The sequence below is a fragment of the Oncorhynchus keta genome, chromosome 14, assembly GCF_023373465.1.
Source record: "Oncorhynchus keta strain PuntledgeMale-10-30-2019 chromosome 14, Oket_V2, whole genome shotgun sequence".
Classification (NCBI taxonomy): domain Eukaryota; kingdom Metazoa; phylum Chordata; class Actinopteri; order Salmoniformes; family Salmonidae; genus Oncorhynchus; species Oncorhynchus keta.
Window position 1 is genome coordinate 19,451,278 of NC_068434.1, and position 21,613 is coordinate 19,472,890.

The 21,613-nt window shown below is 43.0% G+C and overlaps 1 protein-coding gene across 1 annotated transcript in view; it reads right to left on the reverse strand.

Moving 5' to 3' along the window:
- Window positions 1-7,763: 7,763 nt before the first annotated feature.
- The window catches only part of ntng2a (netrin g2a), an 83,535-nt gene continuing 69,685 nt past the window's right edge, over window positions 7,764-21,613 (reverse strand). The window contains exons 6-8 of the mRNA XM_052461234.1: window positions 10,437-10,604; window positions 8,983-9,117; window positions 7,764-8,686 (exon numbers count right to left, since the gene is read on the reverse strand). Coding sequence (XP_052317194.1) covers window positions 8,463-8,686; window positions 8,983-9,117; window positions 10,437-10,604 — 527 coding nt within the window. The 3' untranslated portion in view covers window positions 7,764-8,462. The remainder of the gene's footprint in view (window positions 8,687-8,982; window positions 9,118-10,436; window positions 10,605-21,613) is intronic.

Genomic DNA, 21,613 nt, shown 5'->3' on the forward strand with positions numbered 1-21,613 from the left:
AGTACAGGCAGGGAATAGGCAAAAGGCATCGTGATTGAGGCAGACTATCATACACGGGAGGAGAGAAGGACGGGAAAAACACAGCGCTCCGAAATAGTGTGTCTCAAAACGAACAATACCTCACAGTGATGGGGTGCAAAGAACTGAACTAAATAGTGTGGGATGATGACATGCAGGTGTGTGAACAGGTGATTAGAATTCCGATGATTGGGATCTGCAGAGTGAGCTAGAGAGTGAGCTGGAAAGTGGGCTGCGTTCCGGGGATCTAAGTGTTTGGGAGTGTGAGTTGGACGCAGATGTTACAATACTTGTGTTTTGTTGATCAGATAAGACCTAAACCAATTCCCTGCTACATCATTTAGACCCATGCATTTCAGTTTCATCAGGAGAATATCATGGTCCACAGTGTCAAAAGTTTTCTGCAAGTCTAACATGACCATACCTGTGTAGTTCCCCTTCTCACCTTTCTGCTTAATGTGGTCAAAAAGGTGGATAAGGCAAGAATCAGTAGAATGAGCTGTTCCAAAGCCAGATTGTAGTTCATAAAGAAGTTTGTGCTCGAGAAGGTATCCCTCAAGTTGATTAAAAACTAATTTCTCAACAACTTTGGATAAGGTGACACAGGCCTGTAGTTTTCTACATTTGTTCTACTGCTCTTCTTGTGGAGCGGAACCAACCAAGCTGTTTTGAGATCATTGGGAAATGTACCACTTCTTATATGGTTTTCTTGATGAATTCCATCCTCCTGCCAGTGTGTAAACCTGGGTACCAGGTTCAGGGTATGGGACATCCCTGTTTGTGCTCCTGGATGGCGTAGCAGTAAGACGTCCTGTCGTGTCGTGTCCCTTGTATATATCGTTTTTACATATTTTTCTTCGCATATCTTTTAAAACATTTTACTAAACCTCAGCTTCTAAATACTCTCCTGCAACCCGCCTCACCCAATGTAGCTATTTTTCCTAAAGTATTTATATTTACTTCGGACCTGGAACCCCTCAACTGAAGCTAGCCAGCTAACTACAAGCTATGCTAGCGGTCTTCAGCTAACCGGTCATCAGCTAACCTTTAGCTAGGAAAGCTCTCGCCAGTTCGAACAACGCGACTCTAACCAGAGCATAACGGACCTATTTATTTTTTTATCCCCGGATTCCCACCGCAAACAGAACATTTTTTAGCTGGATCTTCACAACAAGCTATCTAGCTAAACCGCAACCCCGGATGATTACTCCTGGCTAGCATTTCCACCCACTTAGCTTGAAGCTAGCCCGGCCAGAGCCCCTGTGCTACCACCGTAGCATACTCCTGGGCTACAATACCCGGACCCACGACCGGTCTATCGATGTCACCACATGAAGAGGAATAAACAGACTCACCCCATCGCAACGTCCCCCAAAGGCTAACTCTCTAGCCCTTGCTATCTCCTTGCTTGCTAATTCGGCCTGCTAACTGCTAGCTTGTTTAGCCCCGGTCCGCTAACTGCTACCTTGTTTAGCCCCGGCCTACTAACTGTTAGCTTGTTAGCACAGGCCTGCTAACCGTCTGAATCGCCGCGTCCCAAACACTCACTGGACCCATATTTACTTTCTATCTCTTTTTGATTTTTAATGTGTTTATACCTTCCGGTAACCTGCCTCACCCAATGTGATACGGAATCGCTATTATTTTTAATTTTTAGAACGCACTCAAGAACCTCCAGAAGCTAACCAGCTAACTAGCTACAAGCTATTTAGTCATTGTTAGTTTTTTTAAACCTGGATAACACTCGCCAGTCCAGCTTCCCTGCCCCATCCACCGCTGCCCCCTGGACACTGATCACTAGGCTACATAGCTGATGCACGCTGGACTGTCCATTAATCACGGTACTCCATTCTGCTTGTTTATGTTTTATCTGTCGGCCCCGTTGCCTAGTCAACGGCATTTTACCTGCTGTTGTTGTGCTAGCTGATTAGCTGTTGTTGTCTCACCTACTGTTTTTAGCTAGCTCTCCCAATTCAACACCTGTGATTACTGTATGCCTCGCTGTATGTCTCTCTCAAATGTCAATATGCCTTGTATACTGTTGTTCAGGTTAGTTATCATTGTTTTAGTTCACAATGGAGCCCCTAGTTCCACTCTTCATACCCCTGATACCTCCTTTGTCCCACCTCTCACACATGCGGTGACCTCACCCATTACAACCAGCATGTCCAGAGATACAACCTCTCTCATCATCACCCAGTGCCTGGGCTTACCTCCGCTGTACCCGCACCCCACCATACCCCTGTCTGCGCATTATGCCCTGAATATATTCTACCATGCCCAGAAACCTGCTCCTCTTATTCTCTGTCCCCAACGCTCTAGGCGACCAGTTTTGATAGCCTTTAGCCGCACCCTCATACTACTCCTTCTCTGTTCCGCGGGTGATGTGGAGGTAAACCCAGGCCCTGCATGTCCCCAGGCACCCTCATTTGTTGACTTCTGTGATTGAAAAAGCCTTGGTTTCATGCATGTCAACATCAGAAGCCTCCTCCCTAAGTTTGTTTTACTCACTGCTTTAGCACACTCTGCTAACCCTGATGTCCTTGCCGTGTCTGAATCCTGGCTCAGGAAGGCTACCAAAAATTCAGAGATTTCCATACCCAACTATAACATCTTCCGTCAAGATAGAACTGCCAAAGGGGGAGGAGTTAGCCTGCAAAGTAATGTCATTACTTTCCAGGTCCATACCCAAACAGTTCGAACTACTAATTTTGAAAATGACTCTCTCCAGAAATAAGTCTCTCACTGTTGCCGCCTGCTACCGACCCCCCTCAGCTCCCAGCTGTGCCCTGGACACCATTTGTGAATTGATCGCCCCCCATCTAGCTTCAGAGTTTGTTCTGTTAGGTGACATGCTTAACACCCCGGCAGTCCTACAATCTAAGCTAGATGCCCTCAATCTCACACAAATCATCAAGGAACCCACCAGGTACAACCCTAACTCTGTAAACAAGGGCACCCTCATAGACGTCATCCTGACCAACTGGCCCTCCAAATACACCTCCGCTGTCTTCAACCAGGATTTCAGCATTCCCAGGCTCGTTGTCAGTATCCGCTACAGAGCCGCAGTCAAACGACCACCCCTCATCACTGTCAAACGCTCCCCAAAACACTTCTGTGAGCAGGCCTTTCTAATCGACCTGGCCTGGGTATCCTGGAAGGACATTGACCTCATCCCGTCAGTTGAGGATGCCTGGTCATTCTTTACAAGTAACTTCCTCACCATTTTAGATAAGCATGCTCCGTTCAAAAAATGCAGAACTAAGAACAGATACAGCCCTTGGTTCACTCCAGGCCTGACTGCCCTCGACCAGTACAAAAACATCCTGTGGCGGACTGCAATAGCATCGAATAGTCCCCGCGATATGCAACTGTTCAGGGAAGTCAGGAACCAATACCCGCAGTCAGTCAGGAAAGCTAAGGCCAGCTTCTTCAGGCAGAAGTTTGCATCCTGTAGCTCCAACTCCAAAAAGTTCTGGGACACTGTGAAGTCCATGGAGAACAAGAGCACCCCCTCCCAGCTGCCCACTGCACTGAGGCTAGGTAACACGGTCACCACCGATAAATCCATGATTATCGAAAACTTCAACAAGCATTTCTCAACGGCTGGCCATGCCTTCCGCCTGGCTACTCCAACCTCGGCCAACAGCTCCGCCCCCCCCCCCGCAGCTACTCGTCCAAGCCTCTCCAGGTTCTCCTTTACCCAAATGTTCTGAAAGAGCTGCAAAACCTGGACCCGTACAAATCAGCTGGGCTTGACAATCTGGACCCTCTATTTCTGAAACTATCCGCCGCCATTGTCGCAACCCCTATTACCAGCCTGTTCAACCTCTCTTTCATATCGTCTGAGATCCCCAAGGATTGGAAAGCTGCCGCAGTCATTACATTTACATTTTACATTTAAGTAATTTAGCAGACGCTCTTATCCAGAGCGACTTACAAATTGGTGCATTCACCTTATGACATCCAGTGGAACAGCCACTTTACAATAGTGCATCTAAATCTTTTAGGGGGGTGAGAAGGATTACTTATCCTATCCTAGGTATTCCTTAAAGAGGTGGGGTTTCAGGTGTCTCCGGAAGGTGGTGATTGACTCCGCTGTCCTGGCGTCGTGAGGGAGTTTGTTCCACCATTGGGGGGCCAGAGCAGCGAACAGTTTTGACTGGGCTGAGCGGGAACTGTACTTCCTCAGTGGTAGGGAGGCGAGCAGGCCAGAGGTGGATGAACGCAGTGCCCTTGTTTGGGTGTAGGGCCTGATCAGAGCCTGGAGGTACTGAGGTGCCGTTCCCCTCACAGCTCCGTAGGCAAGCACCTCTTCAAAGGGGGAGACACCCTGGACCCAAACTGTTACAGACCTATATCCATCCTGCCCTGCCTATCTAAGGTCTTCGAAAGCAAAGTCAACAAACAGGTCACTGACCATCTCGAATCCCACCGTACCTTCTCCGCTGTGCAATCTGGTTTCCGAGCCGGTCACGGGTGCACCTCAGCCACACTCAAGGTACTAAACGATATCATAACCACCATCGATAAAAGATAGTACTGTGCAGCCGTCTTCATCGACCTTGCCAAGGTTTCGACTCTGTCAATCACCATATTCTTATCGGCAGACTCGGTAGCCTCGGTTTTTCGGATGACTGCCTTGCCTGGTTCACCAATTACTTTGCAGACAGAGTTCAGTGTGTCAAATCGGAGGGCATGCTGTCCGGTCCTCTGGCAGTCTCTATGGGGGTGCCACAGGGTTCAATTCTCGGGCCGACTCTTTTCTCTGTATATATCAATGATGTTGCTCTTGCTGCGGGCGATTCCCTGATCCACCTCTACGCAGACGACACCATTCTATATACTTCCGGCCCGTCCTTGGACACTGTGCTATCTAACCTCCAAACGAGCTTCAATGCCATACAACACTCCTTCCGTGGCCTCCAGCTGCTCTTAAACGCTAGTAAAATCAAATGCATGCTTTTCAACCGATCGCTGCCTGCACCCGCATGCCCGACTAGCATCACCACCCTGGATGGTTCCGACCTTGAATATGTGGACATCTATAAGTACCTAGGTGTCTGGCTAGACTGTAAACTCTCCTTCCAGACTCATATCAAACATCTCCAATCTAAAATCAAATCTAGAGTCGGCTTTCTATTCCGCAACAAAGCCTCCTTCACTCACGCCGCCAAACTTACCCTAGTAAAACTGACTATCCTACCGATCCTCGACTTCGGCGATGTCATCTACAAAATTGCTTCCAACACTCTACTCAGCAAACTGGATGCAGTTTATCACAGTGCCATCCGTTTTGTCACTAAAGCACCTTATACCACCCACCACTGCGACTTGTATGCTCTAGTCGGCTGGCCCTCGCTACATATTCGTCGCCAGACCCACTGGCTCCAGGTCATCTACAAGTCCATGCTAGGTAAAGCTCCGCCTTATCTCAGTTCCATCAGTAGCACGCGCTCCAGCAGGTGTATCTCACTGATCATCCCTAAAGCCAACACCTCATTTGGCCGCCTTTCGTTCCAGTACTCTGCTGCCTGTGACTGGAACGAATTGCAAAAATCGCTGAAGTTGGAGACTTTTATCTCCCTCACCAACTTCAAACATCTGCTATCTGAGCAGCTAACCGATCGCTGCAGCTGTACATAGTCTATTGGTAAATAGCCACCCATTTTCACCTACCTCATCCCCATACTGTTTTTATTTATTTACTTTTCTGCTCTTTTGCACACCAATATCTCTACATGTACATGACCATCTGATAATTTAACACTCCAGTGTTAATCTGCAAAATTGTAATTATTCGCCTACCTCCTCATGCCTTTTGCACACAGTGTATATAGACTCCCCTTTTTTTCTACTGTGTTATTGACTTGGTAATTGTTTACTCCATGTGTAACTCTGTGTTGTCTGTTCACACTGCTATGCTTTATCTTGGCCAGGTCGCAGTTGCAAATGAGAACTTGTTCTCAACTAGCCTACCTGGTTAAATAAAAGTGAAATAAAAAAAATTAAAAAATCCCAGTGGCCATGGGTATGGCTGGAACCTCCTGGGTTCGGTCACTGAATATATAATAGTGGACTCTGAACCCAAACAAATAGTTATGCTCTGCCGTCACCAAAAATGTCCCAAGGAAGCGAATGTACCTGCCAATCACATCAAATAAAATGTCAATTAAGTTCAAATAATAACAGGTATTATAATTCAGAAAAACATTGAAAACAACTCAAATTTGGTTTAATTCATTAATATGTATTTACTATCCAACAGCAAAAATCGTAGTTGCTATAGTGACATTTTTGATACATGTTGTCAATGATGTCTAAATTGAAGGTGCACTCCCAGATGATGGGTGCCAACCACGACGTCGCTGTCGGAACGTCTGCTCTTCAGTTCTGCAGTGTCTGAGGAAGTCAGATACAGAGAATCATTATCATATAAAATACTATCTTCTACTCTTGGCATATTGCTTTTCTTTTTCTATTAGATTTCAGCAATTCATAATTTTACGTTTGCAAACACAGTGAATTAACTGTTACCTTTGATTCATACATTTGTGCTGTGTGTAGACACGTCTAAAAACAACATGGAAATGAGGTTTTACCTTACTGAAATTACATTGAATGACTCACCTGTCAGGAGAGGTGACCTCTACTTTTATTTGTCTCCATGTTTCTTTGACATCCATTTTCTTTCCTTGCCCAATGATCGATTGATCCCTGACTCTGAAATGTCAATAATAGGCATAGTGCTTGAATATTAAACATATCATTTAGTGGAAGAGAAAGTCAAGAAGGGAACTGGGCACCCAGAGTTAATAGCATGTGCTTGACGTTGACTGAAATACTGTAGGTGCCGGTACTCATTTTGGGTACTGCTACTGTTTATATTTAGGTGCAGGAGCTCTACAATACTTTTGAGCTAATATTCTATAAGAGGTCACAAACACAAAATAGAAAAGAAATCACAAACACAAAATAGAAGATTTTGCATACCATATTTTCTGACTCCGGTGCTATTCTTCCATTGAAGATTTGTAGTGTCTCAATCTTATTTTGTTCTTTACAACTTTCATCCAACAAATCATTGGCTGCTAAAATCCAGAGCTGGGATCTTGTTAATTTTGGATATGGGCTCTCACATTTCATATGCACAGTTTCAAAACAGAATTTCATGACACATATCCAGATATGATATCCCTTGCATACCAGGTTTCTGATGCTCAGGATAAGGATACATAGAAAAGCATAATACTGTAGTATCAATGTCATGGTTTCATATCATAATACTGTAGTATCAATGTCATGGTTTCATATCATAATACTGTAGTATCAATGTCATGGTTTCATATCATAATACTGTAGTATCAATGTCATGGCTTCATATCACAATATTGTAGTATCAATGTCATGGTTTCATATTGTGTGACCTAAATCAATCACCTAATTGTAGCTCTAGCATTGTACATGTTTTGTTAGAGACATACGTGATAATGCTCGTTTGGGATCTCAACGTGTAATGTAATAACAAGTAAAAATAAATATCTAAAGCCAGGTTCCAGAAATGTGTTCCTCCAGAAGTATTATATTCACCTATTAGAGAGTGTGTGTGTGTGTGTGTGTGTGTGTGTGTGTGTGTGTGTGTGTGTGTGTGTGTGTGTGTGTGTGTGTGTGTGTGTGTGTGTGTGTGTGTGTGTGCTTGTTGGGTAAAACCTTGGACTGAATTCTTCAACTTTCAGACCTTCAGGCTTTATTCCTGCAATGGCAACAGGAACATCATCTAACAGTCACATTCCCATGAATTTTTAGAATAATAAAAAGCTCATCATGGGTCATTTTCTTCAGAATGATAACGTTTACTTGGAACAAAAATAACAATTTCTACAAAAAAATATTCATACATAGATTTGTTTGATTTGGATTGGTTATACTCTCTCTCTTTGCTTCATGATTTCCATGCGACAATTGATTCTCCACCACAAGCTACTGAAACATCAACTCTGGTAAAAAAAAACACACAAAAAAGGTTTACTTTTTCTCCACTTTTCAGTTCAATGATTGTTCCAGGAAACAAAAACTATGCAGCAAAGTAAGGAAACATGAATTTGAGAGTAAGATAAACTTGGCATTAGTAGGCCTCAGCAGTGATTACAGCCATCTCTGTTCAGAAAGCAAGTTGGGTAAGTGCAGTATTTCAGTGAGAACAAACTTAGATGTACGACAATACAATTCGCTCTAAACTCAAAGATAGTGATTTTGTTTTTTTGGTATAAGTTATTTCAGTACTGGCATTCATAGAGAGGAACCCTCTCTGTCTCATCGTGGCGAAGGCTGGAGCCCTCAAACACTCTCCCAGAATGCAACAGTACAGTTAGACTGAGCTAAGCACTGCGAATGGCGGATCCCAAAAATGTAGCCAGGTGTATTCCAGCTGTCCCGGGTGTAGCTCAGCAAGCAGTGACTTGTCTAAGCAGGGCGTTGGCTAGAAGGTAACTCAGCATGGCAACCAGGCTGAGGTAGGAGGCAGAGGCACCGCTGCAGCCCCTCTCTCCCTCACAGAGCAGCTGCTCACACAGCAGGCCCTTGTACTCTGGCAGACAAAGACACTTCTGGTTCTGGAAGCAGGTGCCTCCATTCTGGCACAGCAGCATGTCGTCGTCGCAGACGTTGGCTACAAGGGGAGACAGGGAAGAGATGGAGAGTAAGGAGGGAGGAAACTAAGTGGCCCGCTGAATGCCTCAAGGATACAGGATACTCTGGTTCTGGCAACAATTACTGTACATTAACAAGACACCTGTTCTGACCTTACCTGTACAGTTCAAATTTTCTCTTGAATTAGTGATTATACAGTAAAGTTTGCTAGATTGTTACACAACCTTGCAAAGGACTCATGGCGCTCACATGGTGCTCACACACACACACACACACACACACACACACACACACACACACACACACACTCCTTACGGGAGCAGCCTTGTCTCCAGCTGTATCCAGGCAGGCAGTCCTCGCACTTCGTCCCAGTGGAGCCATCCCTACACTGGCAGTACCCTGTCTCGTTGCAGCGGGCGTGGAAGGACCCCAGCTGGTTACAGTTACACTCTGCACAAAGCGATTAACAAGATATTGCTGTTTTAGTGGGTAGAAATACAGCACAGCACATCTACATAAGCCAAGTGCTCATCAATCTAGTTGGAACAGCAGTGTCACTAGCCCCGGTCACATAGACCTACATCAACATAAACATGTCAGTGGTATTACACTGCCCATTCTATGCACGTTTAATCATTTTACATGAAGGAACATTGTGTTTTACTCCCTGACACATCTCTCAGCCTGAGGAAACTTTGACAGCCTGAGGCATTGCTTTACCATTTCTCTGTAATATTACTTTAGTACATGTATTATTACTTTAGTACAAGGTAGGACAGGGTCGTCTTCATTCGCAACCAAACAGAAGGAAATGGACTGAAACGGGGGAATTTGTCAAGTAAGAAAAGTGCCTGATTTTGATTCCATTACCAAATGTAGAATGTCCAATAGATCACAACAGTACTAACAGTATTGCTGTTGTGTATGATAGATCCTCCAGTAGGTGTCAGTGTGCCATTGTGTCATTCTTGCTCGGCACTGTGCATTACTTTGTGTAGTGATACTGTATTTATGTAGTAAAATGTTAATCAAGGGTTTATAAAGGGGCTGAAAAGTGTATACTTTCATAGACTATTTATTATGAGTGTATATATATAAATCAGTAATAAATCATTCAACCTCATTGGTTGAATTTGTGTAATTGTAATTTTCTTGGTTTACAAATCATTTGTTTATAAATACACCTGAATATTGCATGCTGTTTAAAATTGTCGACAGTTACATTAAATTTAGACACTGGCTGTATTCTTTAGTTACAGTCATTTTTTCATCTTACCTATGATAAATGGGGAGTCGAATAGGATGCATGGCAATGGGCTCCACCAATTCTAATATAGATGTGAAAAGAGCATTTAAAGTATACTTAACAACGTAACAGTTAACAGCTTTAGGCAGGGTACCTTCATGTATTGTTACATATGCGGCTTTACAAACATTGTATTCGGATTAATTTAGAGCCAGCAGGTGTAATTGTAATTCCTAATATTTTAGGCTACTATGGTATGAATCGCAATGTTTTCAACCTTTTCTGAATAAATTATTAGCTAGCTATAATGATTCTATTTAGCTGTTATAGGCTCAAAGGATCATGCTTTAATACTCTTGACCTGCAAGGGGTCATACAGGAGACATCACAGATTTGCAGGTGATTAGTACGGATTGAAGGTAATACACAATGATACATCTGTCTTGTTTTGCCTTTATCAAACATTTTCTACTGTGCATATCATTGTGTAATGTACATTAAGGAACTGATGAGAGGTCCTGACCTATACAAATGTTGTCATCGTCCAGCTCGGCAGAGATATTCCGGAAGTATCCCAGTCGACAGTGCTGACAGTTCTGCCCCCTGGTGTTGTGTTTGCAGCTGACACAAGTCACGATGTTGATAAAGTCAATATAACTGCAGCGGTTCGAGTGGCCATAGCACTCACAGTCTGACAAGGGGAAAGAGCGGAGTAGTGTTAGTGGAGGAGGAGGAGGAGGAGGAATGGTCCTATTCAAACAATTCACTCAAACTTATTCACTCTACACTCTTAGAAAAATGTTTCCAAACGGGTTATTTGGCTGTCCCCATAGGAGAACCCTTTTTGGTTCCATGTAGAACACTTTTGGGTTCCATGTAGAACCCACTGTGGAAAGGGTTCTATATGCAACCCAAAAGGGTTCTACCTGGAACTAAAAAAGGTTATTCAAAGGGTTCACCTATGGGGACAGCCGAAGAACCCTTCAAGGTTCTAGATAGCAAATTTATTTCTAAGTGTACAACTTAACTGTTTCACTCATTATACAAAAGCCAAATGGATAAGACATAGCAGGATCCATAGGCCTGAATTATGCTGAGTTCAGAAACCACTTCCTGACTTTGTGGCCCCATGGGAAATCCATTGACCTCAATAAGTCAAAATCTGCATTATTTAACCAGCTAACGATCCGGCCTCAATACTGTACATTGATTTACAGAGGTGTAACGTAATTAATGGTAGCGCAAATACACCAAATAAGTTGTTTCAATTTTGTTTGCATTACAGTCTTGATCAATTGATTGTCATAATGGAGCTTATTATGCATTAGCAGTTTGTTCCATTATACTACAAGAAGCTAAATAATACTACAAGGAGATTTAGATTATGGTTTAGTTGTTTAATCAGGCATCATGTTACATCTCTTTGTTTAGATGGGATTCATTATTGACACATTATTTTTAAGATGCTGCTGGTGCAATATGAAGACCTGCTGTGCCACAGAGTAGAGCAGTGGGACGGGGGGGGCAAGAACAGCTTATCAAATATGAATGGGCCAATTACCCTACAATTTGTTGAAAGAATGGCCACTGTCTCACAAATGAATCCACAGTTCAAACAGACATCCACACTAATCACATTACGCAATCAGTGGAAACATAGACGCTATAGGTTGTGAGATTTCATTAAGTTCACAATAAAAAGGAACGACAGTATTACTAAAATGGAACGGAAATTAGTTGCTTACCTTATGAAACAAACAGAACACCAAAATGCAACAAAGAAACAACAAAAGATGAATGAATGAAAATAATTGGCAACCTTTGGCCATTTTTCCACAGTTATCTTGTCCAAACAGATCTAATGCGGGAAATGATTTCTTACCTTGAAACTGGACGTATGCAATCTTAGACTGGCTGTATTTGGACCCACCAGGAATCAACAGTTTGACAACCGCTTGAGAAATAAAGCATATATTTAACTGAGTTATAGCTAATACTAACATGCCCATCTGAACACGCCTCTACTACGTAGTCGCTGAAATATAATGACCACTAAAATCAAAATGTCTGCCAAACACAAGAGGTTACGACCTGCTAATAGTGAGTCACTGTCAGACATCTCACAGGATTCACAGACAAAGACAGCATACAATCCATAAATAGTTATCAACCATGTAAATCTACCCATTAACACAAAGCATTGTGCATTACAGCATTCTGTAATTAACAAAGCATAGCTATTTACTGCTCTACCAGAACAACATCTCATTCCCAAACAGACAATCCACCTCACCAGCAGTAAGAGGCCTTACTAGGGATGTGTATATTAGGGAACGCAATGGGAAAAAACGTGTAACTGTTTTCTTCAGTTTTAGTGCCTAATGAACACCACCCTGAAGTGATAGTAATCACCGTACAAAGTTAGTTTTCAATACTGGTTCATCTACAGCTGATGAGTGGAGTCTAAGTGGTGACAGAATCACCCACACAATATTATGTGGCCCATTCTGTAACATGTCAACAACAAAAATACATTAGGTTTCATACAAACACACACACACACACACACACACACACACACACACACACACACACACACACACACACACACACACACACACACACCACTCCTAATGCATGTTAGCAGCCTGGTGCTTTGAGTCAATAGCCTCATGAAACCATGGATCAGGTATCTTACTGGGACATAGGCTCAGCCCAAAAAATGTCTCAATGCTTTTCTACTCCTATTTTGTCCATCAATTATCTATTTGCACTCTGACCCCCCAGTGGGGATGTTTTCCTGTAGCAACCAGGCGACTAACACGTCAACTTCAACCCCATTGCTGAGTCACCGTGAGTGGGTTCAGGGAATTCAAAATGGATGGTTACCGACACCGCTACAAACTGACATGCTAATGATAGCAGAATTAGCATACAGTACAAACACTACTAGACTACTGTTGATCAATATACCTTTTGTTGTCTCTTTCTTTTTCACCTTCCCTTTGCTTTCCCATTTGGCTTCAGTTTTGGGGGTAACTATGTACACCAGAGAGATTGTGAGAGATCAAAATAAATAGCAACTTCAAACTGTTTATTCATTCTTTATTAGTGTTGAATGAACCTTTAGGTATTATCCCCCCAACTATTTGAGGAAGCCATTAAGGCAACACCCTGTATGAAGGTCATAACACCTTACTGACACGACTGCATATTAGCAGCATATAGACTGCATACACAACTGCATATTAGAGTATCATTTTGTTCATTCTAAATGTGGTTCCTTCAATATTTGCAGTGTTACCATAGTTTACTGATGGAATATGCATAAACTTATAAATGGAAGAAAAAATATATATCACAATGTACCCGTTTCCTGTTGAACATTTTCTTCTTTATGGAAAATCTCACTATCCCCAGTATCAGGAGCTGGATCACCTGAATCGGGAGCTGGATCACCTGAATCAGGAGCTTGATCACTTGTGTCAGGAGATGGGGTTGCTGAAGATGAGTCTGGAGCTGTAATAACTACATCAGGTGCCTGGATAGGATCATCAGATGTTAAGGTATCTGTGTCAGGGGATGGAACAGCTGCATCAACCAGTGCCCGGGAAAGAGGTTCAGGTGCTGAAGTAACGGTGTCGGGAGGTGGAGGAACTGCTCCTGGTATTGAAATAGCTCCAACAGATGTTGAGATAAGTCCATCAGATGCTGAAGTAGCCACGTCAGAGGTGAATGTATCTCCATTAGATGCTGGAATAAATGTAGCAGATACTGAGGTATCAGCATCAGGTGCAGAGGTAAATCCATTTCTTAGTGGTGTTACTATATCAGTTACTGGAGTAACTGTGTCCGATGCCAGAAAGGGCACACCAGATGTCCAAGTGAATTCATCAGATGCTGAAGTAAGTTGTGGTAAATATGTCAGATGTTGGAGTCACTGTGTAAAATGTTGTAGTACTGGTGTCAGATGTTGTGGGACTGGTGTCAGATGCTGTGGGACTGGTGTCAGATGCTGTGGGACTGGTGTCAGAAGTCACTCTGTAAGAAGTTGTCATTGTGCTGTCTAGTGTTTGAGTAAATCCATCTGATGTTGGAATGGTTGCATCAAATGTGACGTCAGCTGCTTCAGATGATTGAGCAACTGCAATTGTGTACAGAAAAATCACGAGTTGTCAAGATGGCATATTAACCACTATATCTATCATATATTGATGTTGGCTCGCTGGCATTGTCCAGTGACATTGCCAACTGTTCCCCCATTTCAGTCAGTATCAGTAGAAATGGAATACCCCATGCCCTGATATCATCACTTCCATTGCATCTGCCCTGTGGCCCAACCTCAGGCACAGTGTTCTGTGCCTCCATCCTGTTATGGTTTCATGTATGTATCTATCTCCACGGGCTCCATAATTTTGCCTGTTTTGGTCTCCCTTACCATGACCGGTCTTCTCTCGGCTTGTGAAATATTTAGCAGCTGTTCATTCAATTGTTATTCAGAAATAGATCAGAAATGCTTGAGCTTTGACCCCCAGCACAGTAATGCTGGCTCAACCTTGTGCTCCAGAAAGAGATGATGTTACACAATGATAGTGTATTTCATGATTTATCGCCCCTGGCTGTTGATTGTGTCCAGTGGCAGCACTTTCCCTGTACGGTGTGAGGTATAGCACCGGCTGGGCGGGCAGCACACAATGCACCGGTGGATGCACACAATGCACCCACCGGTGGATGCACACAATGCACCCACCGGTGGATATAATCAGACCCTTGCTAAGCAGGAGGAAGGTGCTAAGGGGGCAACAAACAGAATGGCCATTTGATTTAAAAGTAAAATGCCACAAAGCACTTTGGTGTCGTTTTTATTGCAGTTGATTGGAAACGTTCTGTTGCATTCTCTTTCCTATCAAACATTCCCAAGGGAATCAAAATAGCTACATTCATCTGTGTTCTAGAAATCCCTGGGATAAGATCAACATGCTGCCAGTTCCTGAGAAATAGTGAGCCTGCTGGGTATTTAATCTTCCAAACAAGAGAGTAGAAAACACCTGGCCAACTTCTCTCCTTCAGTATTTACAAACTGTCACTGTCAAAATAGACAAAAAACAGCGTAGAATGATAGAGTTACCTTATCATCATTGGTCCTGTCAAAGTATGCATTCCATACTCTCCAAACTCCCCTATTCACTCCCACTGTCTCTTTATATCTGGGGGTTACAAATGTGGGCTCTGTACAGTGAGTAAAAAAACAAGCCTCTGTTCTAATACTCACCCAGCCTCTGAGGGACACGACTAAGTGTAAGCTAGTAGCTGACACTAGACAGGAACCCCTGAAGTGTAAATACCCTAGCACATGGAGATGTTAACAGAGCAGCATCATGGCCCACATATCGTATCGTGCCTTAAGGACTACTTTAGCCCAGTAATAATGTTTAATCTCTTTACCCCAGTGCAACCTACGGGGTGATTAAGGCACTCTATGGCCTCCAGCAGTCATGATCCACACTGAAAGAGGTTAATGGGTGTAAATAGGGGGTCTACAGGCTTCTTTGAGTTCTCTGACAAACAGTGAGGATTTCTGAATCTCTTGCCTGTCACTCTTACACATCTGTTTCAAGTGAGGTGTGTTTCGCTATCCTTATAGTCCCAAACATTTGTAAAATGTACTAAATGATAGTCACAGATTTTTCTATGACTTATCAGTAGGTCCAAGGTGGATGCATTGCAAGAATAGTCAAACCAATATTCACACTTTTGGATCTATAAACAATATCAAAAAGACATTTACAGAAAAAAGGTGTCAAAGCTAATGTAGTGTAAGGGTGCAAGGTCAGAGGTCAGGGATTCCTCCGGTGTATCTGGGTACTTACCTTTCGGCTGCGCATTCACTGTGGTTGTGGGGGGTATTACCTCCAGGGGTGGCGAGGTCACTGTGTTTAAGGATGGACTATCTGTCTGGTCGGGACTGGCAGAGACTGGCACAGTGGCTGGTATAGTGGAGGTTTGGTCAGTTGCCACAAGCAACACTTGAGGGAGTAATTGGAGAGCATTTACTGAGCCAGTAATGAGGTAGTTAGGTTGAGAGGTTTATTGTGTATTCATAAGGCAGGTATTCTTTCATTAACTTCAACAGCCACACACCAATGCTCTCCAGATGTTGTCTAACATCATATTACAACTGCAATCCTAGTGTTTGCCTAGTGAGACTAAAAGTATCCCGACTAAAATACTTTGAATTCATATACAGTTTGAGGTGATCATACTCTATACTACTACTACTACTACGAGACGTGTGTTCACTAGTTTCCCACCTGGTGTGTCAGCGAGGGAGTCCCTGAGCTGCGTGCTGGATGTGGGACCCACCACAGCTGTCACTGTGTCAGTGATGCTACTGGTGTCTATTTGGCACAGAAGATGATGGGGGTCATACAGTGTCTCGTAAGGGTCTGACATTTTGAAGTATTCTAACAATGAACGCTATGCTTCTAACTAAAGGTACATTGGCTGAGAGACAGAAATACAAGCACACACACAAATTAATGAACGCACATATAAAACACACACGTAGATGCATGCAAACATGCCTACACACACAATATTGGTTTCTTTGCGCTTGGCCTATAACCAAATCATGTTTTTATTATCCCCTATGTCCAATATTTCAAATCATACTAATATTATGCGTCAACGTCAACATGGTTCAGGTATAGCACTAAGCGTGGAGTCTCCCTGTAGTGTAGTGAGACGTGGCAGAGAGGAGCGACTCACCCTCCTCCTGTAGATGGGCGCATTGGGATTCAGTGGGGCGCACTTGGAACAGTGGGAGCATTCCTGCTGTCTGGCATGCTGATGTTTTATTAACGCAGAATCCCTCCCCAGTGGTTGATCATTAGCACATGGCCAAAAGGACACACTCTCAATTCAATCTTTACTTAAAAAGAGGCCCAATTATCAGCCGGGAAGAGTTAATACACACTGGGCACCAAGGCACAAGCGCATATCATTAAGGAAATGTTTGTGCATGTACTTTGGGACAACTGCTGGAGCATATCTTAATAGCATCCATGTGGGGAATTCAATTCTGTTCCGCTTTCTTATGATCTGTATTTACATATCTGAATACTACTGTAAAGTTAGTTGTTGGAAGGATTGGACCAAGGTGCAGCATAGAAGGCGTTCATCCTATTTATTAATGTGAACCAGCAGCAAAACAAATAAAGAGTAACAAAACAAACGTGCAGCTTTGTAGGGCTTAAAAGCAACAATACAAAATCAAGATCCCACAAACAACAGGTGGGAAAAGGCTGACTAAATATGATCCCCAATCAGAGACAACGATAGACAGCTGCCTCTGATTGGGAACCATACCAGGCCAACATAGAAAATAAAAAACTAGACTACCCACCCTAGTCACACCCTGACCTAACCAAAATAGAGAAATAAAAGGTTCTCTAAGGTCAGGGCGGCAGGGTAGCCTAGTGGTTAGAGCGTTGGACTAGTAACCGAAATGTTGCAAATTCAAATCCCCGAGCTGACAAGGTACAAATCTGTCGTTCTGCCCCTGAACAGGTAGTTAACCCACTGTTCCTAGGCCGTCATTGAAAATAAGAATTTGTTCTTAACTGACTTGCCTAGTTAAATAAAGGAAAAATAAAAGTGCGTGACAACTACGTGCCAAGAACAACATTATGGCTTCGTTAGGGTGGGGTATTATTGACAAATGGCCGTGCTGAAATCATATGTCTGCTGGAGGTGAATTTACCTGTGGTAAACTATCTGGGCTACATGGGACTCACACGTATGTGGAGCAGAGCTAGGTACTGAGGCAAGTCACAATTCATATGCACTGCAGCTGTGGGGTAACACTTACTATCTGCCTCAATGGACAACCAGTTTAGAGAATAATGTTACCAGAGAAGATCTGTTCTCTGAATGACATCCCTAGATCATATATTACTCTCAGCCTCTTGATGGTGGAGTTACACTGACGTGTCTGTGTGTGCTTGCGTGTGTGGGTGTGTGCTTGAAGGAGATGTAAATTAACACCACTACAATGTGCCATTGGTTGAATTTGTCATCGGTCATCCATAAATGCAATGAATTTCACCTTGTACATACAGTGCATTCGGAAAATATTCAGACCCCTTGACATTTACCAGCCTTATTCTAAAAGTGAGAAAAACAATTCCTCTGTAATCTACACACAGTACCCAATAATGACGAAGTGGAAACAGGGTTTTAGAAATGTTTGCATATTAATTCAAAATTAAAAACAGAAATACCTTATTTACATAGGTATTCAGACCCTTTGCTATGAGATTCGAAATTGAGCTCAGGTGCATCCTGTTTCCATTGAGCTGGCCACCTGGCCAAACTGAGCAATCGGAGGAGAAGGGCCTTGGTCAGGGAGGTGACCAAGAACCCGATGGTCACTCTGACAGATTTCTAGAGTTCCTCTGTGGAGATGGGAGAATCTTCCAGAAGGACAACAATCTCCGCAGCACTCCACAATTCAGGCATTTATGCCAGATGGAAGCCACTCCTCAGTAAAATGCAAATGTTAGAACTGCTTGGAGTTTGCCAAAAGGAATCTAAAGACTCTCAGAACATGAGAAACAAGATTCTCTGGTCTCATGAAACAATATTGAACTCTTTGGCTTGAATGCCAAGTGTCACGTCTGGAGCCTGGCACCATCCCTACAGTGAAGCATGGTAGTGGCAGCGTCATGCTGTGGGGATGTTTTTCAGCGGCAGGGACTGGGAGACTAGTCAGGATCGAGGGAAAGATTAACAGAGCAAAGTACAGAGAGATCCTTGATGAAAACCTGCTCAAGAGCACTCAGGACCTCAGACTGGGGAGAAGTTTCACCTTCCAACTGGACAAAGACCCTAAGCACACAGCCAAGACAATGCAGGAGTGGCTTCGGGACAAGTCTCAATGTCCTTGAGTGGCCCAGCCAGAGCCCAGACTTGAACCCGATCAATCATCTCTGGAGAGACCTGATAATAGCTGTGCAGCAAGCAACACTCCCCATCCAACCTGACAGAGCTTGGAAGGATCTGCAGAGAAGAATCGTAGAAACTCCCCAAATACATGTGTGACAAGCTTGTAGCGTCATACTCAAGGAGACTCAATGCTGTAATCGCTGCCAAATGTGCTTCAACAAAGTACTGAGTAAATGGTCTGAATACTTATGTAAATGTTATATTATCGTTTTTTTATTTTTAATAAATTAGTAAACATTTCTAAAAACCTGTTTTTGCTTTGTCATTATGGGGTATTCTGTGTAGTTGTAGAATAAGGCTGTAACGTAACAAAATGTGGGAAAAGTCAAGGGGTCTGAATACTTTCCAAAAGGCACTGTATTGTATAGTAAATCCTATCACAACCGTCTTGTGATTGTTTTATAGTATTAATATCTAAAAAGATTGTCCTTGGTGGGGAATGTATTGTACAGTATGCACTATTTGTGGTGAGAATGGAGGGATATAAATATTCATCACTCATCCCTCCATCATTCCAACCTTTCTCCCTCCCGGAGACAGGGAAAGATTCTGTCAACGTGAGGAATCTCACCTTGAAGAACAACGCCGCTGTGATACAGGGATCATGTGTGGAATTAATATGATATAGAATGATACAGCCATCCTCTGTTATACCCAATCTTTAATCACCTTTAATCCTATGGTTGGGACTGACTACACACCTGGAATTGATAGGAACCCCACCAAGATCTGTATTCACAAAGCGTCTCAGAGCAGGACTGCTGATCTAGGATCAGGACCTCCCCTGTTCATAATCTTATTCATTATTTCTTAAAAGTCTAAGCCGTTGGGAGTGGTCATACTATGGATCATTTAGCTATTTGATTAAAATTTTAGGGCCCCTTTAGGTATAAAATATATATATTGAATTTGGCCTTTACTACTATAGCCCAGAGAAACGCTTTGAATAAAACATTCATAACAGTCAAAAAATAAATAATAAGAAACAAGGTTTTGAAGTGTTTGTCTTATATCTAGGAGATATAAAACAGCTCAGGAAATATATTTACACTACCGTTCAACAGTTTGGAGCCACTTAGAAATGTCCTTGTTTTTAAAATAACATCAAATTCATCAGAAATACCGTGTAGACATTGTTAATGTTGTAAATAACTATTGTAGCTGGAAACGGCAGATTCTTTATGGAATACCTACGTAGACGTGCAGAGGCCCATTATCAGCAACCATCATTCCTGTGTTCCAATGGCACGTTGTGTTAGCTAAACCAAGTTTATCATTTTAAAAGTCTCAACGTCAACAGTGAAGAGGCGACTCTGGGATGCTGGCCTTCGAGGCAGAGTTGCAAAGAAAAAGCCATATCTCAGACTGGCCAATAAAAAGAAAAGATTAAGATTGGCAAAAGAACACAGACACTGGACAGAGGAACTCTGCCTAGAAGGCCAGCATCCCAGAGTCGCCTCTTCACTGTTGACGTTGAGACTGGTGTTTTACGGGTACTATTTAATGAAGCTGCCAGTTGAGGACTTGTGAGGCGTCTGTTTCTCAAACTAGACACTCTAATGTACTTATCCGTTTGCTGATAATGGGCCTCTGTACCCCTATGCAGATATTCCATGAAAAAAAATGCAGTTTCCAGCTACAATAGTCATTTACAACATGAACAATGTCTACACCGCATTTCTGATCAATTTGATGTTATTTTAAAGAACAAATTATTATTTTTCTTTCAAAAACAAGGACATTTCTAAGTGATATACACACATGCATACTGTATATTTTTTACACATATTTAAACCCTTTTTTGGGTAGGCACAAAACTACCTTCTATCACGTTTCAGGTAAGACCCAAGTGCAGACTGTGTTGAAGAAACCATGTTTATTACAACAACAGGGGCAGGGAAACGACAGGTCAAGGTAGGCAGGGGTCGATAATCCAGAGTAGGGGCAAAGGCACCAGACGGCAGGAAGGCTCAGGGGCAGGCAGAGAGGTCAGGCAGGCTGGCTCAGAGTTAGGACAGGCAATGGTCAAAACCATAAGGGCGAGAAGAGAGACTAGGGAAAAGTATAAATACCCAGGGAATAAGTGGTGAAGATGGGCCACACCTGGAGGGGGGTGGAGACAAGCACAAGGACAGGTGAAACAGATCAGGACGTGACACCTTCATCCTTTAAAACTGATTCCGGTTACCTTCAGACGACTCCCGTGACACTTGTGGAAAACGGATACCAACATCGTGAGAGCCTCCCCTTTCCATAGAATGGTCATAATAGTTTGTAGGTGTAACCATTCGGACGCTACATACGTTTTCATGAGAAGGTCGGATTTTCGGGATGTCTCAGGGAATGACAAAACACCTCTAGCTCTGCCACCATTCACCGCAGATGCAGAAGTGAGATTTTGGCGGATGCAGGTCTCTCTAGTTCAAACTGACAGATTTGACTCTAGATTTTATAATACAAATAATCCAAACTGTTCATAGATCAGCCCTCCAAGTCAAGAAAACGCTGCCTTTGTACTTTAACAAACAAGTGAGAATTGTCTAATGAACAAGCATGTCGAATTAATTTGGAGAAAAAAACATGACTGCCAAGCATCGTAGGTGGATGTAGAGTAGAATCTACTCTCATGCCATTAATTTCGAGCAAATTCATAATCGTCTACTGGGTACAGATGTAGTCTTTTAATTTGATCAC